The sequence below is a fragment of the Mytilus trossulus genome, unplaced genomic scaffold (assembly GCF_036588685.1).
Source record: "Mytilus trossulus isolate FHL-02 unplaced genomic scaffold, PNRI_Mtr1.1.1.hap1 h1tg000373l__unscaffolded, whole genome shotgun sequence".
Classification (NCBI taxonomy): Eukaryota; Metazoa; Mollusca; class Bivalvia; order Mytilida; family Mytilidae; genus Mytilus; species Mytilus trossulus.
Window position 1 is genome coordinate 1311152 of NW_026963340.1, and position 26854 is coordinate 1338005.

Here is a 26854-nt window from a genome sequence, read left to right on the forward strand (position 1 = left end):
CAGGAGCGGACCCAACCATTTTAAAGATGGGGGTTTTTCCAACCCAGGAAAAAGGGGGTTCAAACTATATATCCCCATTGAAATGCTTTGATCGGCAAAAAAGGGGGGTTCCAACCCCCGGACCCCTCCCCCTCCCTGGATCTGCCAATTCAACATTTTTTTCCCGATTCATTTTCAACATTCAACTGTTGAAAAAAAGTGAAATAAAAGTTTCCCAAAAAAAAGTTTGAATGTTTAAAATTGGGCCAAATTGACATCCGTATCTTTAGACTTGTTTTATTTTCATCGAGACACTCCTGAGAGAATATTTCGATAGTTTCCAAGCTTCCCAGTATATACCGTCATTCTTTATCATACCACCATTGTAATACTTCCCATTTAGATTGCCCTCAGTACAAAAATTGAACCACCACCCAGCACATTCTTTCTTTGCACAATTCATAAAGGATCCATCATTGTCTCTATCCAATGTTGAGAACTCATATCCATTTGGTGGGTATCGTAAATCTTGTGAAGTAAGACTGTCGCCTGTAAAAAAGTATAATAAAAATAGATTATAATTTAACAGATCATGAGCTCTTTTTTAAATTTTACTTCGACAGAAACGCTTTAACAAATTTTTTTGAGGACCTTGTTGTAAAAGTTGTCTTAATAAATCAGCAATGATCATTAGACCGTTAACACTGAGGTTGTGACTTCAAAACCAAAAAAAAACGGTCGAAGTTAATAAAAATTGTTCGTTTTTTATGCCGAATAACGATAGTTTTTGTGGACATTCTGGCATCTCAATATACAAATTGGCCATCGTTATATATCCTAGATTGTTTAAAAGGCGTTAAACACCCAACACGTAAACAAAAGGATCGATCAACATAAATTGCATGTGGTCACTAACATATTCGGAGAGTTTTTATGAAATAATGTATACATCAATTTTGGATTGATTGACTTGTAAGCAGAGTATGCAAACAGTAAGAAACACCTCAAGTTTTCAATTCCATTTTTAAAATAAGAATACATCTGAGAAATCTTGAAACTTGCGCTGTTCGATGTGCTAATCGCTCGTCAGTCTCACAAATTGAGAAGCTACATAATTTCAAAAACAATAGCTTTAATTTGGGAACAAGGTCAAACTATTTAACTGTGCCACTATACAATTCTGTCCTCATGCTTGATTTAAAGGCAACTCTTACTTTGTCATTCAATTGACAATTCATTCCTTCAAAATACAATTGAACGGTATATATAACTCTCACTTTTAGTTACACTAAATTTCACTTTCCGACCCACAATAATCTTTAAAATATACTACAGACGATACATTAAACATGCTGGATATTTTAATAAACACTTTTGATAAAATAAAAAAGGCCTTAATAGAATCTTATTCAACTAGGTCACATAATAAGGTAAGCAGCAACAATGTTATTATTATGATTACATGTAACAATATAATAAGTAAAGTTTATCAATAAGTCTATCATGCTTAAAAAAAATGTAACATGGTTCAATTTTTCTTAACTATTTACAAGCAAAGTGTACGGTTTGTTTAAATATTTTGCTGAAACTTGTAAAAATCTATTTTTATATATTATTTGTATGAATATGATTTACATTAAAACAAAATTACTCTTGAAAGGACCAATGAACGAAATAACAATTAAACAGTAAAATTGTCAGCCAGAAAAAAAATCTTCATTTAAAACAAATCCCACTCGCTCTTGTCCCCTTTACGGTTTGTGTTGGTATTCCTGTGTTTTTTCTTACTGATTAACATCGTTGAACTACAGCTGCGTTGGAGTTATTTCAGAGATATATTTGCAATCAATTTCATTTCGCATTTATTTCCTCCACGCGCTTTTTTATTTGAAAGTTTGAAGAATCCAAAGAATTCAACTAAAACACAATAATCCAGAATCTGAGTATACAAGACGTGAGTTTTTTTATGATGTGTATACGGTTTAATATCATTTAACCGAGCTCTGCATTCCTCACTACAAATGTGAATTTATAAACCTGGCTCTGTGATTTAAAAGCTAGTTCTATCTTTTGAAATTTAGCTTACAATTATCTTTTCCAGATATGTACATATTTTATTTAGTTGTGTTTTTATGAAATCTATATATACATACATGTCTTATTCGAGTTGTGGAAATAATTGTAAAGAAAACATATTTGGACTATTGGTTAAAATGATCAAGTATTACGTTCACCGAATGCAGATATATATTAAAAACAATGTACAAAAATCATTTATTATTTTGTTTACTTTGTTATGCGATATGTTTTGATTTTAAGACTTTTATACGAAACAATGTATGATACAAGCGCCTAACTCCAATGTATATTCAAAAAGGGGAAGTCCAAAAAAACGTCAACTTGTATTATTTGTCTATCTGATGAGTTAAGCCCTTTTCAACTGATTTTTATAGTTCGTTCTTATATTGTACTGTTATACCACTGTCCCAGGTTAGGTGAGGGTTGGGATCCTGCTAACATGTTTAACCCCGCCACATTATTTATGTATGTTCCTGTCCCAAGTCAGGAGCCTGTAATTCAGTGGTTGTCGTTTGTTTATGTGTTACATATTTGTTTTTCGTTCATTTTTTACATAAATAAGGCCGTTAGTTTTCTTGTTTGAATTGTTTTACATTGTCTTATCGGGGTCTTTTATAGCTGACTATATGGTATGGGCTTTGCTCATTGTTGAAGACCGTACGGTAACGTATAGTTGTTAATGTCTGTGTCATTTTGGTCTTTTGTGGATAGTTGTCTCATTGGCAATCATACAACATCTTCTGTTTTATACAATCAATCGCGATCAATGAAAGGAACAATTGAATCAACGTTTTGAATCCGTTTGGTTTGTTTAAGCAAAATGATTTCACGATGTGATCTTATCAAAACAAAAGCCAAATGATAGACATATTTACAATACTTACCAGCATTTCCATTATAATTTGCAATAGTGAGTACGTAGTTGGTAGTTGCATTGCCTACGACAAACGTATCATATTCAGCATACCGCACCTCACCGTTCCAGTCTTCTAGATCAACTCGTAGTTTGTAGATATGATCTTATGTAAATTGTCATTCCCTGTAAAAAAAAACATTTACTGCCTCATAATACATGTCATATCTACCGTTTCTATAGTGTATACATGCACACGAACAGTGTTGACCGTTGTTCCAATCTTATCAATTAAGTTAGAATAAAGGTACATACATTCAGTTGGGTGTATTTACTGTCTTCTGATTGGTTAAAAGTAGAATCTTTATTTTCAATGTTGTCAATTTTTAAGGCGACACGCCCACTCTGACGTTGTGTATTCATACGACAAAATGTGTGTACGTTGTTTAAGAAATAATTCATGGGGGCTTGAATATATCGTGATTTTACCACGGGTTGGCCCTTTATGACAAATATTTTACCCTGAGCGATAGCGAGGTGTAAAATATCGGCATAAAGGGACAACCCGTGGTAAAATCTAGATATATTCAAGCCCCCATGAATTATTTCGATTCTAATAGGTCAAATGCGGCAATTCTTTTGGATCGAAGCGCTCTAGGTGGAGGCAAATATTTGCCATTCACAGAAATAAACACACTATTAAATTGGCGTAAAAGAACGGAACAAACTGAATTAGTGACATGCTTAAACTATTTAAAATAACATATATAGATAGTTTTGAATTAATTTAAATGATAATTTACTTATATGTCTTAAATGTTTTAACAAATATGGCTTATAACACATTTTAGCATCGTTTGTTTACGTTTCCATGTTGTGATGATTTTCGGTAATACAAGCGTGTATTTTCCCGTAAAATGCTCATATTCTAACGTCATCGTTTTATGACGTCGCAAACTCATTCATAAAATAGCATATGACGTGGGAGTACGATCGGAACAGCCCATGCAATATATTCAAGTTTTACCACGGGTGTGTACTCAAAGCGTTTAAAGGACGTCATGTTAGAATATTGTTTATAGATAATATTACTAGTTTTTGTAGCCTTATTTGTGATAAAAATTTATTTATAATGAATGGCTTTAATTTATTTTGAATTTATTGAACCAAAACATTTATTTTTTACTCTTCACATTTTTGGGTTCAATAAATTCATTATTCTTATACATTGAATAAATGGGGGAATTATCATGGCGCAACACAGATCAAGATCGGTTGCACAAATGTCATAAACATAAGATGTTTCAAAGAAGAATAGATGGTTCATCAGATTTCTGCAGAATTAAAGGATTTGTCAGGAATGTAAACAGGTATTTAAAGTATCAATTTGGAATTCTGTTTTGAGTTTATTGCTATATGAAATTATATATTGTATATTTAGAGAAACGCATATGACACATGTTTATATTTGGTAGAAATTACCTTTAATAAGTTATATACTTGTTGTCGATAAAGTTGAAATTAGGATTTAGATTATTCACACCGAAACCGAACATTTTTAATGGTTCATATTGATCGAAGTATTAAGAAAATGTTTTAGAAAAAAATTAAAAGATTTGATTAAAGGTAATTTCTAAAATCAAATTAATGCAATCATGACTATATATGGGCTCGACGTAATATCTTTTCACTTTCAACGCAAAACCTTTTCACTTTCAACTTAAAACCTTTTCACATTTAAGGCCAAACCTTTCAATTTCAACGTAAAACCTTTTCACTTTCAACGCAAAACTTTTTCACTATTAACGCAAAACGTTTTCACTCTTAACGCAAAACCTTTTCATTTCAACGCAAAACGTTTTCTCTTTCAAGGCAAAACGTTTTCTCTTTCAAGGCAAAACGTTTTCACTTTTAACGCAAAACTTTTTCACTTCTCAACGCAAAATCAAATTAATGCAATCATGACTATGTATGGGCTCGGCGTTATACCTTTTCACTTTCAACTCAAAACCTTTTTACATTTAACGCCAAACGTTTTCACTTTCAACTCAAAACCTTTTCACATTTAACGCAAAACCTTTTCACTTTCAACGCATAATCTTTTCACTTTCAGCGCAAAAACTTTTCAATTTCAACGCAAATGATTTTCACTTTCAACATGTTCAACGCAAATCCTTTTTCACTATCAACGCAAAACCTTTTCACTTTCAACGCAAAACCTTATTCACTTTCAACGCAAAACTTCTTCACTATCAACGCACATAGTTTTCAATTTTAACGCAAAACGTTTTCTCTTTCAAGGCAAAACGTTTTCACTTTTAACGCAAAGCCTTTTTACTTTTAACGCCAAACCTTTTCACTTTCAACGTAAAACCTTTTCACTTTCAACGCAAAATCTGTTCACTTTCAACGCAAAAACTTTTCAATTTCAACGCAAATGATTTTCACTTTCAACATGTTCAACACAAATCCTTTTTCACTATCAACGCAAAACCTTTTCACTTTCAACGCAAAACCTTATTCACTTTCAACGCAAAACTTCTTCACTATCAACGCAAATAGTTTTCAATTTTAACGCAAAACATTTTCACTTTCAACGCAAAACGTTTTCTCTTTCAAGGCAAAACGTTTTCACTTTTAACGCAAAGCCTTTTCACTTTTAACGCCAACCTTTTCACTTTTAACGTAAAACCTTTTCACTTTCAACGCAAAACGTTTTCACTTTCAACTCAAAACCTTTTCACATTTAACGCCAAACCTTTTCACTTTCGACGCAAAACCTCTTCACTTTCAACTCAAAACCTTTTCACTTTCAACGTAAAACCTTTTCACTTTCAACGCAAAACATTCTCACTTTCAACGTAAAACCTTTGCACTTTCAACGTAAACCTTTTCACTTTCAACGCAAAACCTTTTCACTTTCAACGTCAAACCTTTTCACTTTCAACGCAAAACCTTTTCACTTTCTACGTAAAATCTTTTCACTTTTAACGTAAAACCTTTTTACTTTCAACGCAAAGCCTTTTCACTTTCAACGCAAAACCTTTTCACTTTCAACGCAAAACCTTTTCACTTTCAACGCAAAACTTCTTCACTTTCAACTCAAAACCTTTTCACTTTCAACGTTAAACCTTTTCCCTTTCAACGCAAAACCTTTTCACTTTCAACGTAAAACCTTTTCACTTTCAACGTAAAACCATATCACTTTCAACACAAAACCTTTTCACTTTCAACGTTAAAACTTTTCACTTTCAACGCAAAACCTTTTCACTTTCAACGCCAAACCTTTTCCCTTTCAACGCAAAACTTTTTCACTTTAACGCAAAACCTTTCACTTTCAACGCAAATGATTTTCACTTTCAACGCAAAAACCTTTCAAGTTCAACGCAAATGATTTTCAATTTCAACATGTTCAATGCAAATCCTTTTTCACTATCATCGCAAAACCTTTTCACTTTCAACACAAAACCTTTTTCACTTTCAACGCAAAACTTTTTCACTATCAACGCAAAACCTTTTCACTTTTAACGCAAAACATTTTCACTTTCAACGCAAAACCTTTTCACTTTTAATGCAAAACTTTTCACTTTCAACGAAAAGCCTTTTCACTTTCAAATCAAAACCTTTTCACTTTCTATGCAAAATCTTTTCACTTTCAACTCAAAACCTTTTCACTTTCAACGCAAAAACTTTTTACTTTTAACGTAAAACCTTTTCACTTTCAACGCAAAACCTTTTCACTTTCAACGTCAAACCGTTTCACTTTTAACGCAAAACCTTTTCACTTTCAACGCCAAACCTTTCAACTTTTTACGTAAAATCTTTTCACTTTCAACGTAAAACCTTTTTACTTTCAACGCAAAGCCTTTTCACTTTCAACGCCAAACCTTTTCACTTTCAACGCAAAACCTTTTCACTTTCAACGCAAAACCTCTTCACTTTCAACTCAAAACCTTTTCACTTTCAACGTTAAATCTTTTCACTTTCAACGCAAAACCTCTTCACTTTCAACGTAAAACCTTTTCACTTTCAACGTAAAACCATATCACTTTCAACGCAAAACCTTTTCACTTTCAACGCAAAAATTTTTCACTTTTAATGCAAAACGTTTCACTTTCAACGCAAAGCCTTTTCACTTTCAACGCAAAACATTTTTCACTTTCAACGCAAAACTTTTTCACTTTCAACGCAAAACGTTTTCACTTTCAACGTAAAACCTTTTCATTTTCAACGCAAAACGTTTTCACTTTCAACGTAAAACATTTTTACATTTAACGCAAAACCTCTTCACTTTCAACGCAAAACTTTTTCACTTTTAACGCAAAACCTTTCACTTTCAACGCAAATGATTTTCACTTTCAACACAAAAACCTTTCAATTTCAACGCAAATGATTTTCACTTTCAACATGTTCAATGCAAATCCTTTTTCACTATCATCGCATAACCTTTTCACTTTCAACACAAAACCTTTTTCACTTTCAACGCAAAACTTTTTCACCATCAACGCAAAACTTTTTCACTTTTAACGCAAAACCTTTTCACTTTCAACGCAAAACATTTTCTCTTTCAAGGCAAAACGTTTTCACTTTCAACTCAAAACCTTTTCACTTTCAACGCCTTTTTCACTTTCAACGCAAGACCTCTTCACTTTCAACTCAAAACCTTTTCACTCTCAACGTAAAACCTTTTCACTTTCAACGCAAAACATTTTCACTTTCAACGTAAAAACCTTTGCACTTTCAACGTAAAACCTTTTCACTTTCAACGCAAAACCTTTTCACTTTCAACGTCAAACCTTTTCACTTTCAACGCAAAACCTTTTCACTTTCAACGCCAAACCTTTTCACTTTCTACTTAAAATCTTTTCACTTTTAACGTAAAACCTTTTTACTTCAACGCAAAGCCTTTTCACTTCAACGCAAAACCTTTTCACTTTCAACGCAAAACCTTTTCACTTTCAACGCAAAACCTCTTCACTTTCAACTCAAAACATTTTCACTTTCAACGTTAAACCTTTTCACTTTCAACGCAAAACCTTTTCACTTTCAACGTCAAACCTTTTCACTTTCAACGCAAAACCTTTTCACTTTCAACGTAAAACCTTTTCACTTTCAACGTAAAACCATATCACTTTCAACGCAAAACCTTTTCACTTTTAACGTTAAAACTTTTCACTTTCAACGCAAAACCTTTTCACTTTCAACGCCAAACCTTTTCACTTTCAACGCAAAACTTTTTCACTTTTAACGCAAAGCCTTTCACTTTCAACGCAAATGATTTTCACTTTCAACGCAAAAACCTTTCAATTTCAACGCAAATGATTTTCAATTTCAACATGTTCAATGCAAATCCTTTTTCACTATCATCGCAAAACCTTTTCACTTTCAACACAAAACCTTTTTCACTTTCAACGCAAAACTTTTTCACTATCATCGCAAAACCTTTTCACTTTTAACGCAAAACCTTTTCACTTTCAACGCAAAACCTTTTCACTTTTAATGCAAAACTTTTCACTTTCAACGAAAAGCCTTTTCACTTTCAAATCAAAACCTTTTCACTTTCTATGCAAAATCTTTTCACTTTCAACTCAAAACCTTTTCACTTTCAACGCAAAAGCGTTTTACTTTCAACGTAAAACCTTTTCACTTTCAACGCCAAACCTTTTCACTTTCAACGTCAAACCTTTTCACTTTCAACGCAAAACCTTTTCACTTTTAACGCCAAACCTTTTCACTTTTTACGTAAAATCTTTTCACTTTCAACGTAAAACCTTTTTACTTTCAACGCAAAGCCTTTTCACTTTCAACGCCAAACCTTTTCACATTTCACACCAAACCTTTTCACTTTCAACGCAAAACCTCTTCACTTTCAACTCAAAACATTTTCACTTTCAACGTTAAACCTTTTCACTTTCAACGCAAAACCTTTTCACTTTCAACGTAAAACCTTTTCACTTTCAACGTAAAACCATTTCACTTTCAACGCAAAACCTTTTCACTTTCAACGCAAAAACTTTTCACTTTTAATGCAAAACATTTCACTTTCAACGCAAAGCCTTTTCACTTTCAACGCAAAACATTTCTCACTTTCAACGCAAAACTTTTTCACTTTCAACGCAAAACGTTTTCACTTTCAACGTAAAACCTTTTCATTTTCAACGCAAAACGTTTTCACTTTCAACGTAAAACCTTTTTACATTTAACGCAAAACCTCTTCACTTTCAACGCAAAACCTTTTTACTTTTAAGGCAAAACCTTTCACTTTCAACGCAAATGATTTTCACTTTCAACGCAAAAACCTTTCAAATTCAACGCAAATGATTTTCACTTTCAACATGTTCAATGCAAATCCTTTTTCACTTTCTATGCAAAATCTTTTCACTTTCAACTCAAAACCTTTTCACTTTCAACGCAAAAACTTTTTACTTTCAACGTAAAACCTTTTCACTTTCAATGTAAAACCTTTTTCACTTTCAACGCAAAACTTTTTCACTATCAACGCAAAACATTTTCAATTTTAACGCAAAACCTTTTCATTTTCAACGCAAAACGTTTTTTCTTTCAAGGCAAAACGTTTTCACTTTCAACATAAAACCTTTTCACTTTTAACGCCAAACCTTTTCAGTTTCAACGCCAAACCTTTTCACTTTCAACGTAAAACCTTTTCACTTTCAACGCAAAACCCTTTCACGTTCAACGTAAATCCTTTTCACTTTCAACGTAAAACCTTTTCACTTTCAACGCAAAACCTTTTCCCTTTCAACGTAAAACCTTTTCCCTTTCAACGTAAAACCTTTTCCCTTTCAACGTAAAACCTTTTCACTTTCAACGCAAAACCTTTTCACTTTCAACGCAAAACCCTTTCACTTTCAACGTAAATCCTTTTCACTTTCAAAGCAAAACCTTTTCACTTTCAACGTAAAACCTTTTCACTTTCAACGTAATACCTTTTCACTTTCAACGCAAAACCTTTTCCCTTTCAACGTAAAAACTTTTCACTTTCAACGCAAAACCTTTTCACTTTCAACGCAAAGCATTTTCACTTTCAACGCAAAACGTTTTCACTTTAAACGTAAAACCTTTTCACTTTCAACGCAAAACCTTTTTCACTTTCAACGGAAAACCTTTTCACTTTTGATGCAAAACATTTCGCTTTCAATGCAAAGCCTTTTCACTTTCAACTCAAAACCTTTTCACTTTCAACGCAAAACCTTTTCACTTTCAACTCAAAACCTTTTCACTTTCAACGCAAAACCTTTTTCACTTTCAACGCAAAACCTTTTCACTTTCAACGCAAAACGTTTTCTCTTTCAAGGCAAAACGTTTTCACTTTCAACTCGAAACCTTTTCTCTTTCAACGTAAAACCTTTTCACTTTCAACGCAAAACCTTTTCACTTTTAATGCAAAACTTTTCACTTTCAAAGCAAAGTCTTTTCACTTTCAAATCAAAACCTTTTCACTTTCAATGCAAAATCGTTTCTCTTTCAACTCAAAACCTTTTCTCTTTCAACGCAATTTTTTTTTACTTTCAACGTATAACCTTTTCACTTTCAACGTAAAACCTTTTTAACTTTCAACGCAAACCTTTTTAACTATCAACGCACGTTTTCACTTTCAACGCAAAACGTTTTCACTTTCAACGCAAGGCCTTTTCACTTTCAACTCAAAACTTTTTCACTTTCAACGCAAAACCTTTTTCACTTTCAACGCAAAGCTTTTTCACTTTCAACGCAAAACTTTTTCACTTTTAACGCAAAACCTTTTCACTTTCAACGCAAAACGTTTTCTCTTTCAAAGCAAAACGTTTTCACTTTCAACGTAAAACCTTTTCACTTTTAATGCAAAACATTTCGCTTTCAATGCAAACCTTTTTCACTCAACGCAAAACTTTTTCACTTTCAACGCAAAACGTTTTCACTTTCAACGTAAAACCTATTCATTTTCAACGCAAAACGTTTTCACTTTCAACGTAAAACCTTTTCACATTTAACGCAAAATCTCTTCACTTTCAACGCAAAACTTTTTCACTTTTAATGCAAAACCTTTTCACTTTCAACGCAAAATCTTTTCACTTTCAACGCAAACCTTTCATTTTCAACGCAAATGATTTTCACTTTCAACATGTTCAATGCAAATCCTTTTTCACTATCATCGCAAAACCTTTTCTCTTTCAACACAAAACCTTTTTCACTTTCAACGCAAAACTTTTTCACTATCAACGCAAAACGTTTTCACTTTTAACGCAAAACCTTTTCACTTTCAACGCAAAACGTTTTCTCTTTCAAGGCAAAACGTTTTCACTTTCAACGCAAAACCTTTTCACTTTTAATGCAAAACTTTTCATTTTCAACGCAAAGCCTTTTCACTTTCAAATCAAAACCTTTTCACTTTCAATGCAAAATCGTTTCACTTTCAACTCAAAACCTTTTCACTTTCAACGCAACATTTTTTTACTTTCAACGTATAACCTTTTCACTTTCAACGTAAAACCTTTTTAACTTTCAACGCAAAACTTTTTCACTATCAACGCACGTTTTCACTTTCAACGCAAAACGTTTTCACTTTCAACGCAAAGCCTTTTCACTTTCAACTCAAAACTTTTTCACTTTCAACGCAAAACCTTTTTCACTTTCAACGCAAAACTTTTTCACTATCAACGCAAAACGTTTTCACTTTTAACGCAAAACCTTTTCACTTTCAACGCAAAACGTTTTCTCTTTCAAGGCAAAACGTTTTCACTTTTAACGCAAAACCTTTTCACTTTCAACTCAAAACATGTTCACTTTCAACGCAAAAACTTTTCACTTTCAACGCAGAACCTTTTTCACTTTCAACACAAAACCTTTTCACTTTCAACGCTAAACCTTTTCACTTTCAACGCAGAACCTTTTTCACTTTCAACACAAAACCTTTTCACTTTCAACGCAGGACCTTTTTCACTTTCAACACAAAACCCTTTTCACTTTCAACATGTTCAACGCAAAACCTTTTCACTTTCAACGCAAATGATTTTCACTTTTAACATGTTCAACGCAAATCCTTTTTCACTATCAACGCAAAACCTGTTCACTATCAACGCAAAACCTTTTCACTTTCAACGCAAAGCCTTTTCACTTTCAACACTAAACCTTTTCACTTTCAACGCAGAACCTTTTTCACTTTCAACACAAAACCTTTTTCACTTTCAACATGTTCAACGCAAAACCTTGTCACTTTCAACACAAAACCTTTTTACTTTCAACGCAAAACCTTTTCACTTTCAACACAAAACCAGCGCAGCAATCATGCTTTCAATCATTTCTAACAAATGTGCCCTTAACAATTTTGATATTTTTTAGAGTTTCACTATAATAAAAGCATTATTTTTTTTCTTTACAAAATCACTTTTCCAATGTGACAACAAAATTTTACGGGCATGTTTGTGATGTTTAGTAATGGTGGACAAATAGCAATTAGTATACACACCCAACCAGTATTCAGAATGCACATTCCCGAATCCCTGTTGATATTCCTGCCAAGTCCTGTAGAAATCTGTAGAACCATCCATTCTTCTTTGAAACACCTTTACAATTCAATATTGGAAAATAAGTCTTACAAATTTATCGAATACATATTGTGTGTAAATTTTATATAACTTGTTTTATAGAATAAATGGTAGAGTTGTTATTTATTGTCACTTGCACATATATAACGGGTACTACATGTGGAGCAGGATTCCAGTTTTTGGTGGGGTTCGTGTTGTTTATTCTTTAGTTTTCTATGTTGTGTCATGTGAACTATTGTTTGTCTGTTTGTCTTTTTTTTCATTTTTAGCCATGACGTTGTCAGTTTGTAATAGATTTATGAGTTTTACTGTCCCTTTTGGTATCTTTCGTCCCTTGTTTATATATAAGCTGCTCCTAGTATCCACACGTTTGATCATAAATGCAATATCAAATTAATTTTCCTCGTGTCTCACAATACAAATTTCCGTGAGAACTACGACAAAGACTTTGAATATTAAGAAAACTAAACATTTGAAAATATTTGATTTTTTTTTTATATAGGTTGTTTCTACAAGATACATTAATGTATTGTACAGGATTATAAAAGACATATAAAACAATTGCTGTGTTAAAGGTTCGATGATAAAACTCGAAAATAAGAACTGTTACATTTCTCTTTTTATGGAGAGACGATCAATTATATGAATTTCCCTCACCAGATTACTACGCCCATTTGACGAATGAAAACGACTAGTGAGTCAATTACTAGTGATCTTCATTTAAATTATCATTACTTCTTTACCATGACACAGTAATTTTTAATAACGCAATATCCGTATTTTCGTACCGTCGTAAAGTAAGTAGTGATAAAAAGTGTTACAAATCATAGAAACATTAGACTAACTGACGTTTGATCTGATTAAAACTGTTACTAATTATAGAAACATTTTACTTAACTGACGTTTGCTCTGATAAAAACTGTTACCAATTATAGAAACATTGAACTAAACTGACATTTGGTCTGATTTAAGACTTACAAATTATAAAAATTTTGGACTAAACTGACGTTTGGTCTGATCAAAACTGTTACTTATTATAAAAACATTCTGAACTGATAGGGAATTTTTTTCTTTTTACTTGTAGCAAAAAAACAAGTTCGGTGACACCATTTTTGTCTTTTTATTTTCTTAAAATATATTACAAAAACTATCTTTTCACAATTTATTTTAAAATTCTATTTCATAGATTTTTTTTATGAACACAAATGTGTTTTTCCATGAACAATCTAACCAAATATAGGCAATTTTCAACGACTCTTAGCTTGAAAAATAGCACGGTGACCCATACTTTTTATTATATTTTTGAAAAGAGCATAGTAAAATCTTCATTTTGGATAAGTATAAGAAAATTCTGTCTCAATAAATATTTACTTATGATCTACCTTTAAACTTATAAATTATAGAAACATTGGACCTAACTGACGTTTGGTCTAATTAAAACTGTTACAAATGATAGAAACATTCAACTAAACTGACGTTTGGTCTGATTAAAATCTTACAAATTATAGAAAAATTGGACTGAACTGACATTTGCCCTGATTTAAAATGTTACAAATTATAGAAACATTGGACTAAACAAATGTTTGGTCTGATTAAAACTGTTAAAATTATAGAAATCTTGGACTAAACTGATGTTTGGTCTGATTAAAATCTTACAAATTATAGAAAAATTGGACTGAACTGACATTTGCCCTGATTTAAAATGATACAAATTATAGAAACATTGGACTAAACAAATTTATGGTCTGATTAAAACTGTTAAAATTATAGAAATCTTGGACTAAACTGATGTTTGGTCTGATTAAAATCTTACAAATAATAGAAAAATTGGACTGAACTGACATTTGCCCTGATTTAAAATGTTACAAATTATAGAAACATTGGACTAAACAAATGTTTGGTCTGATTAAAACTGTTACTATTTAAAGAAACATTAGACTAAACTGACATTTGCTCTGATGAAAACTGTTACTAATTATAGAAACATTTTACTTAACTGACGTTTGCTCTGATTAAAACTGTTACACATTATAGAAACATTGAACTAAACAAATGTTTGGTCTGATTAAAACTGTTACTATTTATAGAAACATTAGACTAAACTGACGTTTGGTCTGATTAAAAACTTTAATATAATAGAAACATTAAACTAAACTGACATTTGCTCTGATGAAAACTGTTACAAATTATAGAAACATTGGACTAAACTAACGTTTGATCTGATTTAAAACTTACACATTATAGAAACATTGGACTAAACTGACATTTGATCTGATTTAAAACTTACATATTATAGAAACATTGGACTAAACTGATGTTTGGTCTGATTAAAATCTTACAAATTATAGAAACATTGGACTAAACTGATGTTTGGTCTGATTAAAATCTTACAAATTATAGAAAAATTGGACTGAACTGACATTTGCACTGATTTAAACTGTTACAAATTATAGAAACATTGGACTAAACTAACGTTTGATCTGATTTAAAACTTACACATTATAGAAACATTGGACTAAACTGACGTTTGATCTGATTTAAAACTTATATATTATAGAAACATTGGACTAAACTGATGTTTGGTCTGATTAAAATCTTACAAATTATAGAAAAATTGGACTGAACTGACATTTGCACTGATTTAAACTGTTACAAATTATAGAAACATTGGACTAAACTAACGTTTGATCTGATTTAAAACTTACACATTATAGAAACTTTGGAATAAACTGATGTTTTGTCTGATTAAAATCTTACAAATTATAGAAAAATTGGACTGAACTGACATTTGCCCTGATTTAAAATGTTACAAATTATAGAAACATTGGACTAAACAAATGTTTGGTCTGATTAAAACTGTTACTATTTAAAGAAACATTAGACTAAACTGACGTTTGGTCTGATTTAAAACTTTAATATAATAGAAACATTAAAATAAACTGACATTTGCTCTGATGAAAACTGTTACTAATTATAGAAACATTGGACTAAACTAACGTTTGATCTGATTTAAAACTTACACATTATAGAAACATTGGACTAAACTGACGTTTGATCTGATTTTAAACTTACAAATTACAGAAACATTGGACTAAACTGATGTTTGGTCTAATTATAATCTTACAAATTATAGAAAAAATTGACTGAACTGACATTTGCCCTGATTTAAAATGTTACAAATTATAGAAACATTGGACTAAACAAATGTTTAGTCTGATTAAAACTGTTACTATTTATAGAAACATTAGACTAAACTGACGTTTGGTCTGATTTAAAACTTTAAGATAATTGAAACATCAAACTAAACTGACATTTGCTCTGATGAAAACTGTTACAATTATAGAAACATTAAACTAAACTGACATTTGCTCTGATGAAAACTGTTACTAATTATAGAAACATTTTACTTAACTGACGTTTGCTCTGATTAAAACTGTTACATATTATAGAAACATTGAACTAAACAAATGTTTGGTCTGATTAAAACTGTTACTATTTATAAAACATTAGACTAAACTGACGTTTGGTCTGATTTAAAACTTTAATATAATAGAAACATTAAACTAAACTGACATTTGCTCTGATGAAAACTGTTACAAATTATAGAAACATTGGACTAAACTAACGTTTGATCTGATTTAAAACTTACACATTATAGAAACATTGGACTAAACTGACATTTGATCTGATTTAAAACTTACATATTATAGAAACATTGGACTAAACTGATGTTTGGTCTGATTAAAATCTTACAAATTATAGAAACATTGGACTAATCTGATGTTTGGTCTGATTAAAGTCTTACAAATTATAGAAAAATTGGACTGAACTGACATTTGCCCTGATTTAAACTGTTACAAATTATAGAAACATTGGACTAAACTAACGTTTGATCTGATTTAAAACTTACACATTATAGAAACATTGGACTAAACTGACGTTTGATCTGATTTAAAACTTACAAATTATAGAAACATTGGACTAAACTGATGTTTGGTCTGATTAAAATCTTACAAATTATAGAAAACTTGGACTGAACTGACATTTGCCCTGATTTAAACTGTTACAAATTATAGAAACATTGGACTAAACTAACGTTTGATCTGATTTAAAACTTACACATTATAGAAACTTTGGAATAAACTGATGTTTTGTCTGATTAAAATCTTACAAATTATAGAAAAATTGGACTGAACTGACATTTGCCCTGATTTAAAATGTTACAAATTATAGAAACATTGGACTAAACAAATGTTTGGTCTGATTAAAACTGTTACTATTTAAAGAAACATTAGACTAAACTGACGTTTGGTCTGATTTAAAACTTTAATATAATAGAAACATTAAACTAAACTGACATTTGCTCTGATGAAAACTGTTACTAATTATAGAAACATTGGACTAAACTAACGTTTGATCTGATTTAAAACTTACACATTATAGAAACATTGGACTAAACTGACGTTTGATCTGATTTAAAACTTACACATTATAGAAACATTGGACTGAACTGACATTTGCCCTGATTTAAAATGTTACAAATTATAGAAACATTGGATTAAACAAATGTTTAGTCTGATTAAAACTGTTACTATTTATAGAAACATTAGACTAAACTGACGTTTGGTCTGATTTAACACTTTAAGATAAAAGAAACATTAAACTAAACTGACATTTGCTCTGATGAAAACTGTTACAAATTATAGAAACATTATACTAAACTGACATTTGCTCTGATGAAAACTGTTACTAATTATAGAAACATTTTACTTAACTGACGTTTGCTCTGATTAAAACTGTTACACATTATAGAAACATTGAACTAAACAAATGTTTGGTCTGATTAAAACTGTTACTATTTATAGAAACATTAGACTAAACTGACGTTTGGTCTGATTAAAAACTTTAATATAATAGAAACATTAAACTAAACTGACATTTGCTCTGATGAAAACTGTTACAAATTATAGAAACATTGGACTAAACTAACGTTTGATCTGATTTAAAACTTACACATTATAGAAACATTGGACTAAACTGACATTTGATCTGATTTAAAACTTACATATTATAGAAACATTGGACTAAACTGATGTTTGGTCTGATTAAAATCTTACAAATTATAGAAACATTGGACTAAACTGATGTTTGGTCTGATTAAAATCTTACAAATTATAGAAAAATTGGACTGAACTGACATTTGCACTGATTTAAACTGTTACAAATTATAGAAACATTGGACTAAACTAACGTTTGATCTGATTTAAAACTTACACATTATAGAAACATTGGACTAAACTGACGTTTGATCTGATTTAAAACTTATATATTATAGAAACATTGGACTAAACTGATGTTTGGTCTGATTAAAATCTTACAAATTATAGAAAAATTGGACTGAACTGACATTTGCACTGATTTAAACTGTTACAAATTATAGAAACATTGGACTAAACTAACGTTTGATCTGATTTAAAACTTACACATTATAGAAACTTTGGAATAAACTGATGTTTTGTCTGATTAAAATCTTACAAATTATAGAAAAATTGGACTGAACTGACATTTGCCCTGATTTAAAATGTTACAAATTATAGAAACATTGGACTAAACAAATGTTTGGTCTGATTAAAACTGTTACTATTTAAAGAAACATTAGACTAAACTGACGTTTGGTCTGATTTAAAACTTTAATATAATAGAAACATTAAAATAAACTGACATTTGCTCTGATGAAAACTGTTACTAATTATAGAAACATTGGACTAAACTAACGTTTGATCTGATTTAAAACTTACACATTATAGAAACATTGGACTAAACTGACGTTTGATCTGATTTTAAACTTACAAATTACAGAAACATTGGACTAAACTGATGTTTGGTCTAATTATAATCTTACAAATTATAGAAAAAATTGACTGAACTGACATTTGCCCTGATTTAAAATGTTACAAATTATAGAAACATTGGACTAAACAAATGTTTAGTCTGATTAAAACTGTTACTATTTATAGAAACATTAGACTAAACTGACGTTTGGTCTGATTTAAAACTTTAAGATAATTGAAACATCAAACTAAACTGACATTTGCTCTGATGAAAACTGTTACAATTATAGAAACATTAAACTAAACTGACATTTGCTCTGATGAAAACTGTTACTAATTATAGAAACATTTTACTTAACTGACGTTTGCTCTGATTAAAACTGTTACATATTATAGAAACATTGAACTAAACAAATGTTTGGTCTGATTAAAACTGTTACTATTTATAAAACATTAGACTAAACTGACGTTTGGTCTGATTTAAAACTTTAATATAATAGAAACATTAAACTAAACTGACATTTGCTCTGATGAAAACTGTTACAAATTATAGAAACATTGGACTAAACTAACGTTTGATCTGATTTAAAACTTACACATTATAGAAACATTGGACTAAACTGACATTTGATCTGATTTAAAACTTACATATTATAGAAACATTGGACTAAACTGATGTTTGGTCTGATTAAAATCTTACAAATTATAGAAACATTGGACTAATCTGATGTTTGGTCTGATTAAAGTCTTACAAATTATAGAAAAATTGGACTGAACTGACATTTGCCCTGATTTAAACTGTTACAAATTATAGAAACATTGGACTAAACTAACGTTTGATCTGATTTAAAACTTACACATTATAGAAACATTGGACTAAACTGACGTTTGATCTGATTTAAAACTTACAAATTATAGAAACATTGGACTAAACTGATGTTTGGTCTGATTAAAATCTTACAAATTATAGAAAACTTGGACTGAACTGACATTTGCCCTGATTTAAACTGTTACAAATTATAGAAACATTGGACTAAACTAACGTTTGATCTGATTTAAAACTTACACATTATAGAAACTTTGGAATAAACTGATGTTTTGTCTGATTAAAATCTTACAAATTATAGAAAAATTGGACTGAACTGACATTTGCCCTGATTTAAAATGTTACAAATTATAGAAACATTGGACTAAACAAATGTTTGGTCTGATTAAAACTGTTACTATTTAAAGAAACATTAGACTAAACTGACGTTTGGTCTGATTTAAAACTTTAATATAATAGAAACATTAAACTAAACTGACATTTGCTCTGATGAAAACTGTTACTAATTATAGAAACATTGGACTAAACTAACGTTTGATCTGATTTAAAACTTACACATTATAGAAACATTGGACTAAACTGACGTTTGATCTGATTTAAAACTTACACATTATAGAAACATTGGACTGAACTGACATTTGCCCTGATTTAAAATGTTACAAATTATAGAAACATTGGATTAAACAAATGTTTAGTCTGATTAAAACTGTTACTATTTATAGAAACATTAGACTAAACTGACGTTTGGTCTGATTTAACACTTTAAGATAAAAGAAACATTAAACTAAACTGACATTTGCTCTGATGAAAACTGTTACAAATTATAGAAACATTATACTAAACTGACATTTGCTCTGATGAAAACTGTTACTAATTATAGAAACATTTTACTTAACTGACGTTTGCTCTGATTAAAACTGTTACACATTATAGAAACATTGAACTAAACAAATGTTTGGTCTGATTAAAACTGTTACTATTTATAGAAACATTAGACTAAACTGACGTTTGGTCTGATTTAAAACTTTAATATAATAGAAACATTAAACTAAACTGACATTTGCTCTGATGAAAACTGTTACAAATTATAGAAACATTGGACTAAACTAACGTTTGATCTGATTTAAAACTTACACATTATAGAAACATTGGACTAAACTGACATTTGATCTGATTTAAAACTTACATATTATAGAAACATTGGACTAAACTGATGTTTGGTCTGATTAAAATCTTACAAATTATAGAAACATTGGACTAAACTGATGTTTGGTCTGATTAAAATCTTACAAATTATAGAAAAATTGGACTGAACTGACATTTGCACTGATTTAAACTGTTACAAATTATAGAAACATTGGACTAAACTGACGTTTGATCTGATTTAAAACTTATATATTATAGAAACATTGGACTAAACTGATGTTTGGTCTGATTAAAATCTTACAAATTATAGAAAAATTGGACTGAACTGACATTTGCACTGATTTAAACTGTTACAAATTATAGAAACATTGGACTAAACTAACGTTTGATCTGATTTAAAACTTACACATTATAGAAACTTTGGAATAAACTGATGTTTTGTCTGATTAAAATCTTACAAATTATAGAAAAATTGGACTGAACTGACATTTGCCCTGATTTAAAATGTTACAAATTATAGAAACATTGGACTAAACAAATGTTTGGTCTGATTAAAACTGTTACTATTTAAAGAAACATTAGACTAAACTGACGTTTGGTCTGATTTAAAACTTTAATATAATAGAAACATTAAACTAAACTGACATTTGCTCTGATGAAAACTGTTACTAATTATAGAAACATTGGACTAAACTAACGTTTGATCTGATTTAAAACTTACACATTATAGAAACATTGGACTAAACTGACGTTTGATCTGATTTTAAACTTACAAATTACAGAAACATTGGACTAAACTGATGTTTGGTCTAATTATAATCTTACAAATTATAGAAAAAATTGACTGAACTGACATTTGCCCTGATTTAAAATGTTACAAATTATAGAAACATTGGACTAAACAAATGTTTAGTCTGATTAAAACTGTTACTATTTATAGAAACATTAGACTAAACTGACGTTTGGTTTGATTTAAAACTTTAAGATAATAGAAACATTAAACTAAACTGACATTTGCTCTGATGAAAACTGTTACAATTATAGAAACATTAAACTAAACTGACATTTGCTCTGATGAAAACTGTTACTAATTATAGAAACATTTTACTTAACTGACGTTTGCTCTGATTAAAACTGTTACATATTATAGAAACATTGAACTAAACAAATGTTTGGTCTGATTAAAACTGTTACTATTTATAAAACATTAGACTAAACTGACGTTTGGTCTGATTTAAAACTTTAATATAATAGAAACATTAAACTAAACTGACATTTGCTCTGATGAAAACTGTTACAAATTATAGAAACATTGGACTAAACTAACGTTTGATCTGATTTAAAACTTACACATTATAGAAACATTGGACTAAACTGACATTTGATCTGATTTAAAACTTACATATTATAGAAACATTGGACTAAACTGATGTTTGGTCTGATTAAAATCTTACAAATTATAGAAACATTGGACTAATCTGATGTTTGGTCTGATTAAAGTCTTACAAATTATAGAAAAATTGGACTGAACTGACATTTGCCCTGATTTAAACTGTTACAAATTATAGAAACATTGGACTAAACTAACGTTTGATCTGATTTAAAACTTACACATTATAGAAACATTGGACTAAACTGACGTTTGATCTGATTTAAAACTTACAAATTATAGAAACATTGGACTAAACTGATGTTTGGTCTGATTAAAATCTTACAAATTATAGAAAACTTGGACTGAACTGACATTTGCCCTGATTTAAACTGTTACAAATTATAGAAACATTGGACTAAACTAACGTTTGATCTGATTTAAAACTTACACATTATAGAAACTTTGGAATAAACTGATGTTTTGTCTGATTAAAATCTTACAAATTATAGAAAAATTGGACTGAACTGACATTTGCCCTGATTTAAAATGTTACAAATTATAGAAACATTGGACTAAACAAATGTTTGGTCTGATTAAAACTGTTACTATTTAAAGAAACATTAGACTAAACTGACGTTTGGTCTGATTTAAAACTTTAATATAATAGAAACATTAAACTAAACTGACATTTGCTCTGATGAAAACTGTTACTAATTATAGAAACATTGGACTAAACTAACGTTTGATCTGATTTAAAACTTACACATTATAGAAACATTGGACTAAACTGACGTTTGATCTGATTTAAAACTTACACATTATAGAAACATTGGACTGAACTGACATTTGCCCTGATTTAAAATGTTACAAATTATAGAAACATTGGATTAAACAAATGTTTAGTCTGATTAAAACTGTTACTATTTATAGAAACATTAGACTAAACTGACGTTTGGTCTGATTTAACACTTTAAGATAAAAGAAACATTAAACTAAACTGACATTTGCTCTGATGAAAACTGTTACAAATTATAGAAACATTATACTAAACTGACATTTGCTCTGATGAAAACTGTTACTAATTATAGAAACATTTTACTTAACTGACGTTTGCTCTGATTAAAACTGTTACACATTATAGAAACATTGAACTAAACAAATGTTTGGTCTGATTAAAACTGTTACTATTTATAGAAACATTAGACTAAACTGACGTTTGGTCTGATTTAAAACTTTAATATAATAGAAACATTAAACTAAACTGACATTTGCTCTGATGAAAACTGTTACAAATTATAGAAACATTGGACTAAACTAACGTTTGATCTGATTTAAAACTTACACATTATAGAAACATTGGACTAAACTGACATTTGATCTGATTTAAAACTTACATATTATAGAAACATTGGACTAAACTGATGTTTGGTCTGATTAAAATCTTACAAATTATAGAAACATTGGACTAAACTGATGTTTGGTCTGATTAAAATCTTACAAATTATAGAAAAATTGGACTGAACTGACATTTGCACTGATTTAAACTGTTACAAATTATAGAAACATTGGACTAAACTGACGTTTGATCTGATTTAAAACTTATATATTATAGAAACATTGGACTAAACTGATGTTTGGTCTGATTAAAATCTTACAAATTATAGAAAAATTGGACTGAACTGACATTTGCACTGATTTAAACTGTTACAAATTATAGAAACATTGGACTAAACTAACGTTTGATCTGATTTAAAACTTACACATTATAGAAACTTTGGAATAAACTGATGTTTTGTCTGATTAAAATCTTACAAATTATAGAAAAATTGGACTGAACTGACATTTGCCCTGATTTAAAATGTTACAAATTATAGAAACATTGGACTAAACAAATGTTTGGTCTGATTAAAACTGTTACTATTTAAAGAAACATTAGACTAAACTGACGTTTGGTCTGATTTAAAACTTTAATATAATAGAAACATTAAACTAAACTGACATTTGCTCTGATGAAAACTGTTACTAATTATAGAAACATTGGACTAAACTAACGTTTGATCTGATTTAAAACTTACACATTATAGAAACATTGGACTAAACTGACGTTTGATCTGATTTTAAACTTACAAATTACAGAAACATTGGACTAAACTGATGTTTGGTCTAATTATAATCTTACAAATTATAGAAAAAATTGACTGAACTGACATTTGCCCTGATTTAAAATGTTACAAATTATAGAAACATTGGACTAAACAAATGTTTAGTCTGATTAAAACTGTTACTATTTATAGAAACATTAGACTAAACTGACGTTTGGTTTGATTTAAAACTTTAAGATAATAGAAACATTAAACTAAACTGACATTTGCTCTGATGAAAACTGTTACAATTATAGAAACATTAAACTAAACTGACATTTGCTCTGATGAAAACTGTTACTAATTATAGAAACATTTTACTTAACTGACGTTTGCTCTGATTAAAACTGTTACATATTATAGAAACATTGAACTAAACAAATGTTTGGTCTGATTAAAACTGTTACTATTTATAAAACATTAGACTAAACTGACGTTTGGTCTGATTTAAAACTTTAATATAATAGAAACATTAAACTAAACTGACATTTGCTCTGATGAAAACTGTTACAAATTATAGAAACATTGGACTAAACTAACGTTTGATCTGATTTAAAACTTACACATTATAGAAACATTGGACTAAACTGACATTTGATCTGATTTAAAACTTACATATTATAGAAACATTGGACTAAACTGATGTTTGGTCTGATTAAAATCTTACAAATTATAGAAACATTGGACTAATCTGATGTTTGGTCTGATTAAAGTCTTACAAATTATAGAAAAATTGGACTGAACTGACATTTGCCCTGATTTAAACTGTTACAAATTATAGAAACATTGGACTAAACTAACGTTTGATCTGATTTAAAACTTACACATTATAGAAACATTGGACTAAACTGACGTTTGATCTGATTTAAAACTTACAAATTATAGAAACATTGGACTAAACTGATGTTTGGTCTGATTAAAATCTTACAAATTATAGAAAAATTGGACTGAACTGACATTTGCACTGATTTAAACTGTTACAAATTATAGAAACATTGGACTAAACTAACGTTTGATCTGATTTAAAACTTACACATTATAGAAACTTTGGAATAAACTGATGTTTGGTCTGATTTAAAATGTTACAAATTATAGAAACATTGGACTAAACAAATGTTTAGTCTGATTAAAACTATTACTATTTATAGAAACTTTAGACTAAACTGACGTTTGGTCTGATTTAAAACTTTAAGATAATAGAAACATTAAACTAAACTGACATTTGCTCTGATGAAAACTGTAACAAATTATAGAAACATTAAACTAAACTGACATTTGCTCTGATGAAAACTGTTACTAATTATAGAAACATTTTACTTAACTGACGTTTGCTCTGATTAAAACTGTTACCAATTATAGAAACATTGAACTAAACTGACATTTGGTCTGATTTTAGACTTACAAATTATAGAAATTTTGGACTAAACTGACGTTTGATCTGATCAAAACTGTTACTTATTATAAAAACATTCTGAACTGATAGGGAATTTTTTTCTTTTTACTTGTAGCAAAAAAACAAGTTCGGTGACACCATTTTTGTCTTTTTATTTTCTTAAAATATATTACAAAAACTATCTTTTCACAATTTATTTTAAAATTCTATTTCATAGATTTTTTTTATGCACAAAAATGTGTTTTTCCATGAACAATCTAACCAAATATAGGCAATTTTCAACGACTCTAAGCTTGAAAAATAGCACGGTGACCCATACTTTTTATTATATTTTTGAAAAAAGCATAGATAAATCTTAATTTTGGCTAAGTATAAGAAAATTATGTCTCAATAAATATTTATGATCTACCTTTAAACTTATAAATTATAGAAACATTGGACCTAACTGACGTTTGGTCTAATTAAAACAGGTACAAATGATAGAAAAATTCAACTAAACTGACGTATGGTCTGATTAAAACTGTTAAAATAATAGAAATCTTGGACTAAACTGATGTTTGGTCTGATTAAAATCTTACAAATTATGGAAAAATTGGACTGAACTGACATTTGCCATGATTTAAAATGTTACAAATTATAGAAACATTGGACTAAACAAATGTTTGGTCTGATTAAAACTGTTACTATTTATAGAAACATTAGACTAAACTGACGTTTGGTCTGATTTAAAACTTTAAGATAATATAAACATTAAACTAAACTGACATTTGCTCTGATGAAAACTGTTACTAATTATAGAAACATTGGACTAAACTAACGTTTGATCTGATTTAAAACTAACAAATTATAGAAACATTGGACTGAACTGACGTTTGATCTGATTAAAATCTTACAAATTATAGAAAAAATTGACTGAACTGACATTTGCCCTGATTTAAAATGTTACAAATTATAGAAACATTAGACTAAACTGACGTTTGGTCTGATTTAAAACTTTAAGATAATAGAAACATTAAACTAAACTGACATTTGCTCTGATGAAAACTGTTACAAATTATAGAAACATTAAACTAAACTGACATTTGCTCTGATGAAAACTGTTTCTAATTATAGAAACATTGGACTAAACTAACATTTGATCTGATTTAAAACTTACACATTATAGAAACATTGGAATAAAATTGACGTTTTGTCTGATAAAACTGCCCTTATTATAGAAACATTGGACTAGACTGACGTTTAATCTGATTTATACATGTAACAAATTATAGAAACATTGGACTAAACTAACGTTTGGTCTTATTTAAAACTGTAACAAATTATAGAAACATTAAATTAAACTGATGTTTGGTGTAATTAAAACTTTAGAACAATAAGACCAATCCTTACCCTTCGTTAAACTTCTCTTTTCAAAAATATTAGATTTCTTCCATTATTTGAAAAACTATATTTTTGTGAGTGGCAAAAAAGTATGATTTTATAATCGTTATCTTTAATACAGAGACATTAGATGTGAGATCACTTATTTATACTGACAAATAAGCCTACGAATGTCAATTTTTTAAATAGTCATTTGCAAAATACAATAGGTGTTTATGTCTTACTCAAACGATATCATGTAGCAAACATTTGATGTTCCATTGACATTTACGAATTATCTTAAAGTACTATAAGCATTGTAATTCTCGA

The 26854-nt window shown here is 29.6% G+C and overlaps 1 protein-coding gene across 1 annotated transcript in view; it reads right to left on the minus strand.

Moving 5' to 3' along the window:
* Positions 1 to 265: 265 nt before the first annotated feature.
* Positions 266 to 26854, minus strand: part of LOC134702002 (angiopoietin-2-like) — a 32177-nt gene continuing 5588 nt past the window's right edge. Inside the window, exons 3-4 of the mRNA XM_063563112.1 lie at positions 12378 to 12474; positions 266 to 528 (exon numbers count right to left, since the gene is read on the minus strand). Of these exons, the coding sequence (XP_063419182.1) occupies positions 266 to 528; positions 12378 to 12474 (360 nt within the window). The remainder of the gene's footprint in view (positions 529 to 12377; positions 12475 to 26854) is intronic.